The sequence below is a fragment of the Dipodomys spectabilis genome, unplaced genomic scaffold (genome assembly GCF_019054845.1).
Source record: "Dipodomys spectabilis isolate Male_0828 unplaced genomic scaffold, ASM1905484v1 ptg000672l, whole genome shotgun sequence".
NCBI lineage: Eukaryota > Metazoa > Chordata > Mammalia > Rodentia > Heteromyidae > Dipodomys > Dipodomys spectabilis.
Genome location: NW_024871349.1, coordinates 119951 through 134177, shown reverse-complemented (window position 1 = coordinate 134177; position 14227 = coordinate 119951). Strand labels below are relative to the sequence as shown.

The 14227-nt window shown below is 45.9% G+C and overlaps 1 protein-coding gene across 1 annotated transcript in view; it reads right to left on the bottom strand.

The window, feature by feature from the left end:
- Positions 1-5747: 5747 nt before the first annotated feature.
- Kdm5a (lysine demethylase 5A) overlaps positions 5748-14227 on the bottom strand; it is a 53678-nt gene continuing 45198 nt past the window's right edge. The window contains exon 28 of the mRNA XM_042672175.1: positions 5748-6918. Within this exon, the coding sequence (XP_042528109.1) occupies positions 6712-6918 (207 nt within the window). The 3' untranslated portion in view covers positions 5748-6711. The remainder of the gene's footprint in view (positions 6919-14227) is intronic.

Below are 14227 nucleotides of genomic sequence, written 5' to 3'. Positions count from 1 at the left end.
TGATTAGCTAGGATTACAGGTGTGAGCCACCTGCCCAACTGGAGTTTCTATTTATTTTTGACTTTTCATCTACCACAATTCATGGGGTAGATGCAGGGAGTGCGTTGTACCTTCATGGTGCTTCATGGAGATTCTGCTGCGCTTGTCTTTTCCGTCCTAACCATCCAGGTCTGGTTTAGGTGGGTGAAGCCAAAGACCAAAGGGGTGTCTGTCCTCAGAAGCTGCAAGCTCAAGCAAAAGAGCCCACCTTCAAAGCAATGACACTGACTTCCATTGTGTGAATCAGGTACCAATTCAATTGGGGAGGGCCTGTCCAAATGTGCACTGTTCCCAACTTACCTCCACAGGGGAAGATGTACTGGTGCTGGGTATGGAGAGGCCCGATGAACTCTGCAAAATGCAGATCCAAATGGAAGAAGACTAGACAACCGTGAACAATGCTTAGTCTACAAGTAGAACAGACACAGTCAGGAAAGGTTAGTCAAGGGTTCTGGGTAAATGTTTCTTCCAAGCAGGGGCTGGACTACTTACCTCTATGAATTCTAAAACCTCTTGAGGGAGAAACATCCTTAAAACCAGCCTGTGTCCTTCCTTGGTCAAAGACAGCGGCTATACCTTAATTTCCCTAAGATTCATTCAACTAACCCATGTAGAAAATCATGATCTCTAAAGTTAGGTAGGATAAGGTCACATATAAAACTAAAAGCCAGATGAATTGATCCTGAAATCGAGTTGACCAATGAACTTCGTGGAACTTCCAAAAAATATTAATTTTCTAGAATTGTAACCTCTCTGTATATCAGCTTTAAGATAAAAAAAATATTTTTTTTAATATTAAGCTCCAGGCTGGGAAGATGGCTCAGTGGTAGAGCACTTGCCTTGCATGCATAAGGCCCTGGGTTCGATTCCTCAGCACCACATAAGCAAAAAGAAAAAAAGCCGGAAGTGGCGCTGTGGCTCAAGTGGTAGAGCGCTAGCCTTGAGCTGAAGAGCTGAGGGACAGTGCCCAGACCCAGAGTTCAGGCCCCACGACCGGACCCAAAAAAAAAGCTCCTATTAAGCTTCTATCTTCCTTCCAAATTAGAGTAGAAATATGCCTTTATAAGCAAACAGGTAAGAAAAGCCAAGAAATGACAAAATCACTGAGGTTATTAATGCTGCACATTAATAATTGTGTTTTTTTATCATGTACAATCTTTGTCAACCAAGAAGAAACGCTGAATATTCCTTTTTTAAACTTTATTTTTTGGCCACCAGCCACAATGCGCAGTCTGAGAAACATTATTGAAACCAGGACTGTAAATAATTTTTACTAAGAAAAAAGGACTATCATCTTGTGAAACCTCAAATTATCTCTGCTGCTGGCAAGAAAAGTATTTTCCCAGTTAAGAGATAACCAGATGGTTTTCCCTTCCCTCTTTCCACCAACTTTCCTCCCAATTCATAAATTATACTCAAAGGCTTCCAGTTTTAAGCAGAAGCATGACGCTTTCGGGGTGGGAAACATGGCTCAACTGGTAGAGCACTAACCAATGAGCAAAAGCATCAGGTACTGAGTTCAAGTCCCCAACTAGGACCAAAAAGAAAAAGGAAAAGCTGTAACACTTTCAGCAGTAACCTGTCCCTAATACTTGTACACCCTGGTAGCCTTTGCAACGGGGAGGGAGAGGAAGGGGGACATTTGCCCCTCTGAAGTAGCCTAAGGTCTGAACTGCTGGTGAGCATCGGGAAGCCACGGAAAAGGCCAAGCATTTGTCTTCCCTGTTGCCAGCCTGCTGCAAAAGGACATCTCAGGAAGCAAACTCGCTTCTACCTTCACTCTCCAGCAACAGTATTCTCAGCAGTGATCAGCTGATCACAGCGCTCATCACATGACCCCAGCTCAGGTATGCTTCAGTGGGGAGCCAGCGAGAACAAACAAGGGCCTGCCTCGGGACACCCGTTCTTACCACCAAACTTTTTACTTTTGCTTGGTGATAAGGTGCCCACCGATGTAAATGAGGGAGGGAGCTGGGGAACCTGAGCACTTACACACACACACACACACACACACTATTTTTACTTTTGGTTGTGGGGCTTGAACTTGGCGTCTGGCCTCAGCCTCTGAATTTTTTTTTGCTCAGATAGTAAGTACTTCAGCACGTTGAGCACTTCCCATTTTTGTTGGTTAATTCGAGATGTCTTACAGATTTTCTTGCCTGAGCTGGCTTTGAACCACAATCCTCAGGTCTCAGCCTCCTCGGTAGCTAGGATGACAGCTGTGAGCCACCAGTACCTTTAAGCAAAGGAGCTTAGGGACAGCACCATAAATGTATGTATGTACTATACGGTGTAGGTGTAATTAATTCTACCTAGTAACCTTGCAGAAAATGTAAGAAGCAAAACATGCTCAAAAAATCAAGAGGTCGTTACACTTGGGATTATTAAATCACCAATAACCCTAGAAAATTTTCAGTAAGGGGGAAAAAAAGTCACAAGGCAGGATTGAGGTTTCTAAAAGCTTCCTGTTTAGACAACCACTGCAAGAAGAAATGCAAGCAGGACACAGCTTTAAGAACCCATCACAGGAGTGACACTGTCCAAAACATTGACTCATTACCTGACGAAGGCAACGGTGCCTCTGCACACCACCAATCACAACAAAGACAAATTAAAAAGAACCCACCATATCCTTTCCCAGTGGACACCTCAAGACGTGTTAAGTGTTGACTGGATATAATCAAGGACAAGGGATGTCTCTAACACCCACCCATGCTGCCAACACCCCTTGGCAGTCCATAGCTGACGCAGTAATGGTATGCTTTAATGTGATTTCAGATGGGTGCTGGGGGTGCCACCTGTAATCCTAGCTACTCAGGAGACTAGATCTAAGGGGTTAAGGTTTGAAGTCAGCATAGGCAAGAAAAGCCCATGAGACTATCCTGTTAATCACCAAAAAGTTGGAAGCGGAGCTGTGGCTCAACTGGCAGAACACCAGCCTTGAGCTAAGGGACAATGCTTAAGACTTGAGTTCAAACCCCAGTACCAGCACACATACAATTTTTTTTTTCAAAGTATATTGAAGGACCTCCCACCAAAGCAACTTCCTATGTATAGCTGAAGCTAATGAAACTTGAATGAACTGCTCAAATTTCCCACAATTGTAATTCACAAATCGCACTCTGATTTGTTATTTTCTCCTTTTTAAAAGCAATCATATTTTTTGAAAGAGAGGCCTTCTTACCTTTTCCTTTTTATCTACCTGTTTATGTACTGGCTGACCTACAAGTGTATCACAGAATTAAAATCCTGACCGTTTCTATTTGTACAAGAACTGTATCCAGAATATAAGAAAAAAAAAAATCAAGCCCAGCGCTGGTGGGCAACACCTGTAATCCTAGCTGCTTAGGAAGCTGAGACCTGAGGATCACTGTTCAAAGGCAGCAGGGTCAGAAAAGTCCATGAGACCTTTTATTACCAAGTCATCACAGAAAAAAACTGGAAGTAGTGCTCTAGCTCACACGGTAGAACACTAGCCTTGAGCAAAATGAGCTCAGGGACAGCACCCAGGCCCAGAGTTCAAGGCCCAGCACAGGCAAAAAAAAAAAAAATCAGCTTCTTAGGCACCTACTAAAAGACAAAAGTCAAGAACAGGAGAGGCTGGGAAGGTGGCTCTGTGGTAGAGCCCTCGCCTTGTATGCTTGAGGCCCGGGGTTCGATTCCTCAGCGCCACATAAGCAGAAAAAAAAAGCTGGAAGTGGTGCTGTGGCTCAAGTGGTAGAGTGCTAGCCTTGAACTGAAGAGCTGAAGGACAGTGCCCAGGCCCTGGGTTCAGGCCCCACAACCAGACCCCCCCAAAAAACAAACAAACAAAAAAAACAGGAGTGAAGCTCAGGTAAAACCATGCCAATCCGATGGTGTGCCAGACTTTGATGTCTAGATTGTGCACATCTACCAGGCAATCAACTCCTGTCTTTATGAGGCACGGGTCTGGCTCAGGCAGGCAAAGCTGGTCTGCACAGCTGAACGAGGAAAAGCTACCCACTAATGCTACCCACGGTTTCTGAGTGTGGGGTAAGCCCAGACTGACGCCACTTTTTTCACCTTTCCATTACCTTTGCCAGGATGTGTTTGATGAAAGCGGTGAGAAGCACCTTTGAAAGCAGGTTAAAAGTGCAGGTTAAAACAGAACAGCCCAGGGGATAGAAGGGAGAGAAACATGAAATCAAGTTTTCACCCTAAATGCCAACTACAGAGAAGAATGGAGTTCACCGTAACCTACTCTGAGTGAAATGAAGCTTTGGTGTGAGCTCACCAACATTTGCATATATGCCTCATTTCATTCTGCAGCTGTACATTTTTACATTTGTGTGCAGGGGTGTGTGTGTGTGCCACAAACTTTTGTTGTATTCTTCTCAGTCTTGTCCTAACCACTCTGTAAGTTGGAGAATAAACTCACCCTATCATAGTACATGACTCATGGCGCAGGTGCCATGGCTGCTCATGGGTGGAGAGTTTTCCCTGGGTCTCCAGCAGGGAGACAAAGGCACTCATTGCAAGCACATGAACCATTCCCACAGCCACCACCTCCACTCCCTGCCCAGGGGTGGACATCCGAGGTGCCTCCTGGCCATCCACATGGGTAAAAGGAAACCTACATTTTAAAAGGTATTCTGGGAAGCCACCGTTTGTTTTTACGTTTTTGAATTTTAAGCTGCACTACAGCTTTTAAAACTTAACTCTTGGAGTTCAAGGCAGTTGTTTGAATCCTTTTCAAAGACACACACACACACACACACACAGTGCTTCCTCTGTAACATCAACTACATGCAATTTTTCATTAAGTGATGATCTTTTATGAAATCGGCTAGTTACCTCATAATGTTTATTAAAATCCTAAGTCACATACTGAGTTTAGGATCTCAAGACACGCGTGTTACAACTTCTGGGCCTCTCATAATAGGCCAGAGTATTTAAACTGTTACCTAGCATTAAGGGAAGAGTGAATGACAAAAAAAATCAAAATAGGGAGTGTGAACCACAGAAACTGGGTTTTATAGGAGCCTCTTTAGTTTTCATTAGATGTTTTCCAAGTTAAATCTGGTACCCACTCACACTGCGACTGGACAGTTTATTTCACTTCTAGATGTAAGATACTTCTTTAAAACAAACAGGCAGACAGGCAGAGCCTACAATGGGTTCTAGGCCTCCCTCCCATCACCTTTTATCAGGACATGAATTTTAAGTCAAACCACACACTTTTAAACCAAAACAAAAGGACACAGGACAGTAAAGACAAAACACTGTTTTTAGTAATTTTTTTGTCCTTAAAAAAATGTTAACCCCCTTCTGATAGTTACATACAGCTCCCAACACCTGGAGGAGGAGGGAGACATAGAGGACGCAGCACCATAGTCACAAACACTCACATACCAGCCAGCAGAGAGGAGAAAGCCCGTTTCCTGCCAGTGAACAGAGCCACGTCCCGCCCGAGCAAACGCAATCATCTGAGCAAAACAATGGGAGACGGAAGGTGGGACGGGCGAGGACTGCACCTCAAGGAAGCAATGGGATTTATCAAAACAGCAAGACGGAGGAAAGCAAGCTCCCGAACCAAACTACATATGCTGCTGGTAACAGTAAATATATATATGTATTTATATATCCGTATGTGCATATCAAAAAAGGAAAAATAATCTATTTATACAACAGTCAGTAGTCATAGAGACATTTAGAAAAAGTAAAAACAAGTCCTTGTTTCTTTTTAGAAATGGATTTACTAAAACAACTTCATCACCCAGAGGTACGACAGGCCCCCCCGTCCTCTGACGCAGCCGTGCGTGCCCAGCAGCGTCGCCGCGGCCACGGTGGAAGCTGCGTGCGGTGCAGACGCAGACGCAGGGGCGCAAGGCAGAGCTGCTGTGTGCCGGTCTCGCCCGTGGCCATGCGGGAAGCCTGGTGGTGTGTGACACTTGCACGTGGTTGTTTCCGGGGAGCATGCATCGCTGAGACTCGATCTGATTACCAGTCCTCTTCTTTCTGGAAGCCTGGACCACGTTCCCGCCCTCCTCTCAAGTGTAGATTCAAAGCCAGATGCAGGCTCCCTGTCTTGAGATTAAGAAGAACTCGTCTTCCCAGAATCCATTTCATCTCATTAACACCCCCACGCTGCACGAAGGGAAGGCACACGCTCAGGTCTCGACTGGCGACTGTGCCATGACTTCTCTCAAGAGTCACTTCGGCCCGGTGCTCCTACTTGACCCGGTAAGAACATGAAATGCCAGCTAACAGCAGAAGCCAAGTGGTGCCCTGTCTCCTCTCTGAGAATCCCAACTATGTAGACAGAAGCAATCAGCACCTTGAGATGGTACTGCCGCTTGCCTGCAGGTCTCTACCTAACACCAGCCAGCTACAAGCCACCCCTGCATGTCTGCTAGCACGGCCATGTGCCAGGGCCACCGGCCCACCCAAGTGTTGACCTGAACTCAGGAGGTCACTGTGAAGGAGACACGTGCTGGACACTGGCTGCTGCACCCCGGGCGGCGCCTCCGCCCCGTGGACAGCAGAGCCCACTCAGCCCCGTGGGGAGGAACGCAGCACTTAGGAGCACTTTCTCTGAAGGCCACTCATCTTTGGAAGCGACATTCCGAGTGGATCGAAACCACTCTACTTGATGACTAAACATCTCAGTGTGGTTCAAGCCCCCCATATCCCAAACTAAGCCAGCATCTGCTAACTGGCCTCGTTCAGGTCCTCCATTGGTAATTTGTAGCTCATGATGAAGGCGGGAGGTGCCGCGTGGCCCGGGCTGTCCGGCCCCGGCTTCTTCGCACAGTTTATACAGATGTAGTCTTCGCTTTCTGCCATTTCTGGAGACACCCCAGCACACACCTGATGAAACCACTGGTCACAGCCACCATCACACTGCACCCAGTCCACCTGAGGAAGACAAGAACAAGGGTGGGGAATGTTCCGGTTACACCACAGGGAGCCTAGATCCAAAGCAAGCCACAAAGCTTTCTTGGCTTCAATGACAGCAAACAACTGGGATGTCCGCAGACAGAGAATGGCTGCTTTGGGGTTATTCTCAAAGAAAGAAGCTGAGAAGTTAACACCCCAAAATATCTTCTACCACAGTGTGTCCACAGAAGTAGGCCTCTTAGGCACTCCATCACCTCATGAATACCTGGGGCTCCGTGTGAGGCAGAAATATGTGCAGGAGAACTTGACAAGAAGGAAACGTCTAATAGAGCAGCCAAGTAGCTTACTAGTACGAACAACTTCTAGGCTCTAAAGACAATGGAATTATCAATGAAGAAAGGAGGAGGAGGACAACGTGTGAAGGCAATCCTGTGTATTAGCTTTAGTTCAAAGAGATAAGCCAAAGTACTAAGAGCATTAAATACCTTTTTAGAAAAGCAGTCACAAAGGCCACTTTTAAAACTACTATTTTTTATTCTTCTCTTCTTCTGTTACAAATACAACTCCCTATAAAAAGTTAGCAAAGATCAGAGGTCAAATCTTACAAATTAACCAATCACAAATAGTCAAAGACACAGATCAATCAACACTATAGGTTTACAATTAGTCTGGAAAACTGACAAGTGCCAGTGGCCAATGCCAGGCCACGTCTGACCCCTCGGAGGGCACCACGATGACGAAGGCCTGCAGAGGACTATGGTCTGGCCACTTTAAACCTTGGACCGAGAGCTAGCAGCAAAGTTAACGTTTGCCTATTATATTTGTAAAGTGATTGTGGCAGCTTTTATACCTGTTTGCAAACAAGAACCTTCAAGATGAAAGGAGCTACTCTACCTCTCCCCGCACCGAGGCTGATGGTTCTGCTGGCAATACAGCAGCCATTGCACCTATGTGCTATGCTCAGTTTCGCAGCCAAGGAAGGAGTCTGAGGCGATAAAAGAAGCTCCTCAGGCAGCTCAGGGGAGACAGCAAAGGACGTCTTGGCTAGGTAAACGAGCTTCATTCAGGGAAAGGAATTGTTTCCAAATTAGCTTCTGTGTCCTATAATACTTACCCAGCATCACATCAGTACTTCTGGCTTGATAAAATAATAATAATCACTTTGGGTTTGTTTTTTTTTTTTAAAGTTCCTATTCTAGAATTCTAGAGCTTAAGAGGTCATGTTATAGTATAAAACTGACTGAACTCAGGCAGGGTGCAGTGGCTCATATCTGTAATCCTAGCTACTAAGGAGGCAGAAATTGGGAGTATCCTGGTTTGAGGCTAGCCTGGGGGAAAAAAGTTAGCAAGCCTCCTTTGAGCCAATGACCTGGGCAGTGGTGGTGCAGCACCACAGGTACAGGCGGAGGCACAGGTGGGAGGCGTGTGGTCTGAGCATAGCCCCAGCAAAAATGCGAGACCCTTTCTGAAAAACAACCTAAAGCCAAAGTGCTGCAGGTGTGGCTCACGTGGAGAGCAGCCGCCTGGCCAAGACCAGGCCCTGAGTTAGTACCACCACAAAAAAAAAAAAAAAAAGAAAAGAAAAGAAAAAGAAAAAAAAGAAATCCTGAAGCTGCCGCCCGAGCCACGGGGCAGCTTCTTTCAGGCAGGCCACAAGACTCCCAGAAACGGTTCCCCACGCACCACACCCTAGAAAGTGCAGACCACTGCTCGAGCGAGCCGTGTGCACGTGAGAGGTGCCCTCCAGACCAAAGGCACTGTGGAGTGAGCGAGGACAAAGAGGACCGTGACCCAGAAGCCAGCCACATGAGGTAACACAGTGCTCCACAGTGCAGACATCTTCATCCCTGCCTCCTGCCCCCAGTCAACATGGCCCCGTCCATGCTAATCCGGAGGACATAAAGGCTTCAACACCAAACAGTGTCTGCTACGGAGAGAAGCCATCCCTATGTTTTTAAATCCCAGTTTCCTGAAGTTCCATGCAGTGTTTTGCCTTGGTGGCTCCAGCAGACACCCTTGTCCAGAGCCTTGCTTCCCCTCCACAAGACTCTATCCATCTACTAGTTGTGTACAATTCACACAAAGCCAGTCTTTCCCCGCCACGTCCAACTATTAACAATCAAACTTGAGTTTCACTTTTGTCTGAAGAGGTCCAGGATCATACAGCAGGACAAAGCTCAGAACTAGATCCAAAGCTTTGAGACAAGGACCAGGGAGTAGCAAGCTGGCAACTCAAGACACAATGTAGTCAATTGCACATTAAGTTCTGTCATTTTCCTCTTCGTTATTTCTGAACTGGCACTTTGTCAATCACAAAAAGCACACAGAAACTTTACAGAGCTGAGTACTGGTGACTCACACTTATAGTCCTAGCTACTCAGGAGGCTGAGATCTGAGGATCTTGATTCGAAGCCAGCCCAGGCAGAGAAGTCTGTAAGACTCTTATAGACAATTAGCTACCAAAAGGCTGGATGGAAGTGGAGCTGTGGCTACAGTGGTAGAGTACTAGTCCTCAGTGAAAAAATTCAGGGACAAAGCCCTGGCTCTAGTTCAAGCTTTAGAACCAACACTAAAAAACCAAACCAAAACAAACCAAACCCAAACAAAACAAAACAAAAACCCCAAAACATACCTTCACAGAAAGCCTAGAGTCCAAGTAATGTGAAAGACAATAGGGACTGCTTGACCTTAGGAGCGTGCACAGTACAGCAAAACCTCAGCTGTGGCTCAAGCCTGTAACTCTAACTACTCAGAATATCTGAAGGACTACAATTTGTTTGTTTGTTTTTTGGTCAGGTCGTGGGGCCTGAATTCTGGGCCTGGGCACTGTCCCTCAGCTGTTCAGCTCAAGGCTAGCGCTCTACCACTTGAGTCACAGCGCCACTTCCGGCTTTTTTCTTTTTGCTTATGTGGTGCTGAGGAATCGAACTCAGGACCTCAGGCATGCAAGGCAAATGCTCTACCACTGAGCCAACTTCCTAGCCCCTGAAGGACTACAATTTGAAGCCAAAATAACAGGCAAAAAAGGTAGGGCTGGAGGGGCTGGGAAGGTGGCTCAGTGGTAGAGCGCTTGCCTTGCATGCATGAGGCCCTGGGTTCGATTCCTCAGCACCATATAAGCAAAAAGAAAAAAGCCAGAAGTGGCGCTGTGGCTCAAGTGGTAGAGCTCTAGCCTTGAGCTGAAGAGCTGAGGGACAGCGCTCAGGCCCAGAGTTCACCCAGGCCCCATGACCAGATTCCCCCCCCCCCCCAAAAAAAAAGGTAGGGCTAGAGGGGTGTGGCCTAAGTGGAAGGGTGTCAGCCTCAGTTGGAGTACCGAGTTCAAACCCTTAGTACCAACCACCCCCTTTCACGCCCCCAAAAAACAAAACCCTAAGATATCACCTTTATTCAACAAACGAGCAATCCAATTTTTAACAGATAACAGGTTTTAGGTTTTGTACAAATAGGTTACTGTGTAGGGAAAATGTCTAGCTAAAAGAACAAGACATTGGGGATTGGGGCTGTGCTAGTTCAGCGGTCAAGTAAGGTGTCTGCCTAGTTACTCAAGGCCTTGGATTTTGGTTCTATCATCAGCCAGCCGAGAGAGGCAGACATGGGGTAAGAAGGGAGGAGAGAGGGTAGGTGTGAACAGAGGAAATGAAGTCAATTGGACTTGTGTGTTTTCTACAACTTCACTTCAGTAACTTGTTATATACTACATTTTGCTCATTCCTAGAGCATATTCCTGCCCTAGGGGTAAAAAGGTCACTTAGCTTGGTGACAAAGGCTGGGTTAAGTAAATGGGCAGCACACTCCTGACAAAGTCTAAAATACTCAGTATCGTGTCCAGCATTTTACCTCTAGTCTCCTCTTCTGTAACAATGTTCCTTGCAAAAGCCAGATCTGAAAATGCAAACAGTTCACTTCCTGAGGCACAGCCTGCGTGCATGTACATGCATGTATGTAATTGTGTCCACGTGCTCTCAACATCAAGCAACCAGCTTTCCTAGTCTGCACAGGAATGAGATTTCCCAATGTATGGGAATTTCAGAACTACAACTGGAAAAGCCCCAAGCACACTGGGGCCACTGGTTACCCCATCTTAACACCACGTGTGTGTTACACATTTACTTACTCCAGCGTTGTTGTTGACAATCTGTGCTAAAAGAAGCCATGAACCGGCAAATCCACCAATAATGCCAACATTTTGGTTGAGGCCATACTACCACAAAAATCATTTAAAATCAGAATGCCTAACTAACAGTAAATGTAAGCATGCAAGTTCCTAAGTTTAAATCTCTTAATTTACCATGCCCAACTCCCTATGGGAGTAGTAGTAGTGGCTAAGGAAAAACAGTAAGAAAGAGTATGTCCACAAGTAAAATGCGTAGTTATTTTAATACTGAAAAAAATGCAACTTATGTATCAGCCTAATTAATTTGCCCTTTCAAACTGGTTTCACTTAGTACCAATTAGAACCATTGGGCAGACTTGAGAAAGAAAAAGTGTCTAAACTCTAAAACTATTTTTTTTTTAGATTTTTTTTTTTTTTGTCGGTCATGGGGCTTGAACTCTGGGCTTGAGCGCTGTCCCTGGGCTCTTCAGCTCAAGGTGACTGCTCTACCACTTGAGCTACAGTGCCACTTCCGGTTTCTGGTGGTTTATTGGAGATAGAGGAGTCTCACGGTCTTTCCTGCCCGGGCTTGGCTTTGAACCTCGATCCTCAGCCTCCTGAGTAGCTAGGATTACAGGCATGAGCCACCAGGGCCCAGCTTTAAGTTTCATTTATTAGAATATTAAGATATGATGTCTTTCCAGGCAATGTAGTTCTCTATATCCTGTACGACCAATGGGACTGCAGACACCTCTATAATGACCAACAACCAACAAATCAATTCCTCATTCTACTACTGCTCCAAAGGAAGCCCCTCTTGTCAGACCACATGAAGAGCAAAGATTCACATCATCGATAAAACTAATTTTTTTTGGTGTCACTCCTGTGGCTTGAACTGGGGGCCTGGGCACTGTCCTTTAGCTGTTTTGCTCAAAGCTAGTGCTCTACCACTTGAGCCACAGCTCCACGTTTGGCTTTTTGGTGATTAATACAAGAGTCTCAGACTTTCCTGCTCTGGCTGGCTTCAAACTGTGATCTTCAGATCTCAGCCACCTGAACAGCGAGGATTACAGGCATGAGTCACTAGTGCCCAGCTTAACACTAGTTTCTGAAAGTAGTTCCTTTTTTTTTTAACTATCAGTATCTAATTTAGTAACTGAAGAAATAGCTTTTTATAAGCCTTTAAATCCAGGTGTGATAGCTCATGCTTGTCAATGTATCTGGCCCCAGGTAGAAACTCAGAAACTCTACCTGAAAAATAACTGGGGGGGGGGGGCGCCGCGGTGGCGGAGGAGAATGTACGTATGCATGGGTGTATATATAGGTATACACGTATGCATGAGTACACATTTACATACATTAGCTTGGAGAAAAAGGAATATACCAGCCAGGCAGGTTTGTGCATGCCTCTAAGCCCTGCACCTGAGAAACTGAGGAAGAACTGTGAATTTGATGGTAACCCGAGTTTCACAGTGAGTTCCAAGACAGCCTGGTCTATAAAACACCAAAAGTGAAAATACAGCAAACCAGTGTCAGGAATAAATGCAGAGAAGTCCAGGGTCGTTTTCGGCAGTAGCTGCCTCTGCCCTTACGCTGTGTCCTATGGGCCATATGTTGGGATTACTGTGGCTTCCCCTGGCATCACAGGGCGCCAGATGGGCACAGGAGGGCCCACGTTTCACTGCATAGCCCACTGGAAGGCAGGCAGAGGCCGCTGGGCCCCCAAGCTAGCGAAGGCCAGGGAAAACATGCAACCTACTAAGAGTGATGAGGAGAAGGGAGAGAGAAGGTGGCGACGGGTGCAAACAGGAAGAGGAGAACACTTGAAAAGGAAACCATAGCTCTTGCAGCTGGTGTGGAAAGTAAGCACCTGAGAAACAGGAGAAATGGCTGGCAACACTGTGCTGCTTAAACGCATTGGAGAGCGGAAGCAGGCCGCCAGCCTGAAGCCTCTCTACAAACAGAGAAAAATCCAAAATGAAAGAGGAGATGTAATTCACACAGATCATCTGTCTATTAAAATGCTTTAAAATCTCTGGGTGTGATTATAGAAAAATTCTTTTTTTTTTTTTTGCCAGTTGTGGGGCCTGAACTCTGGGCCTGGGCACTGTCCCTCAGCTCTTCAACTCAAGGCTAGTGAGCCACTGTGACACTTCCAGCTTTTTCTGCTTATATGGTGCTGAGGAATCGAACCCAGGGCCTCATGCATGCAAGGCAAGCGCTCTACCACTGAGCCACCTTCCCAGCCCCAGAAAAATTCTTATTACATGAATGAAGATGCAAAAGTGCAAGCTGGGTGCCTGTAACTCATGCCTGTCATCCTAGCCTGTCATCCTAGCTACTCTGGAGGCTGAGATCTGAGGATCACAATTCAAAGCCAGCCTGGGCAGGAAAGCCCATGAAATTCTTATCTCGAGTGAACCACCAGAAAACTGGAAGTGGCGCTGTGGCTCAAGTGGTAGAATGCTAGCCTAGAGCTGAAGAGCTGAGGGACATGACAAAAAAAAACAAGATACAAAGTGCACAGACGGTATTACCAAGATATATAAATAATTCATATCATTATTTACAGCTACTGCCCTTGAAAGACTAGAATACAATTGTACTATAGTTCAGTTTCCAAAAATGAATAGCAGGCCTCAAATAAGCCTGATAAAAGAGGAAGGGAGGGTGATTGGCTGGAAGTGGAGTGTCTTACATCTGAATTACTTGTCAAGACTGGGATCAACTACGGTATCTGATGCTTTTGCTTATTGGCTGTTCCTCTACCACCTGAGCCATGCCTCCAGCACTACATTTATGCATTACTGAGGGGCTGGGTATTAACCCGAAACCTGCCAGGAACCAGGGAACTGGGATCTACTTCTGGCTGTGCCTGAGTGAGCTCAGCCACTTGGTCACTTCATCTGTAAGTGTGGAGTCTGGACAGAGTGATCGCTTGGCCCCTTCAAGTATGAACTATGTTAAGTGTATGACCCAGAAGGCTAAATTGGACAGTGATGGAATTTTATGGATTCTAATTTTCAAACCACGGAGCTACTAAAAGTCTAAATATGAAGTAATATAATAAGTGATTGGAACGGTAAGTTTATCAAGACTTTGTTTTGTTGAGACAAGCTTTCATTCTGTAACCCAGGCTGGTGTCAAATGCAAGATTCTCCTGCGTCAGCCTCCTAAGTGCTGGGATTACAGGCATCACCACCACACCTAGCTCCTTTGTGATATTCTTGA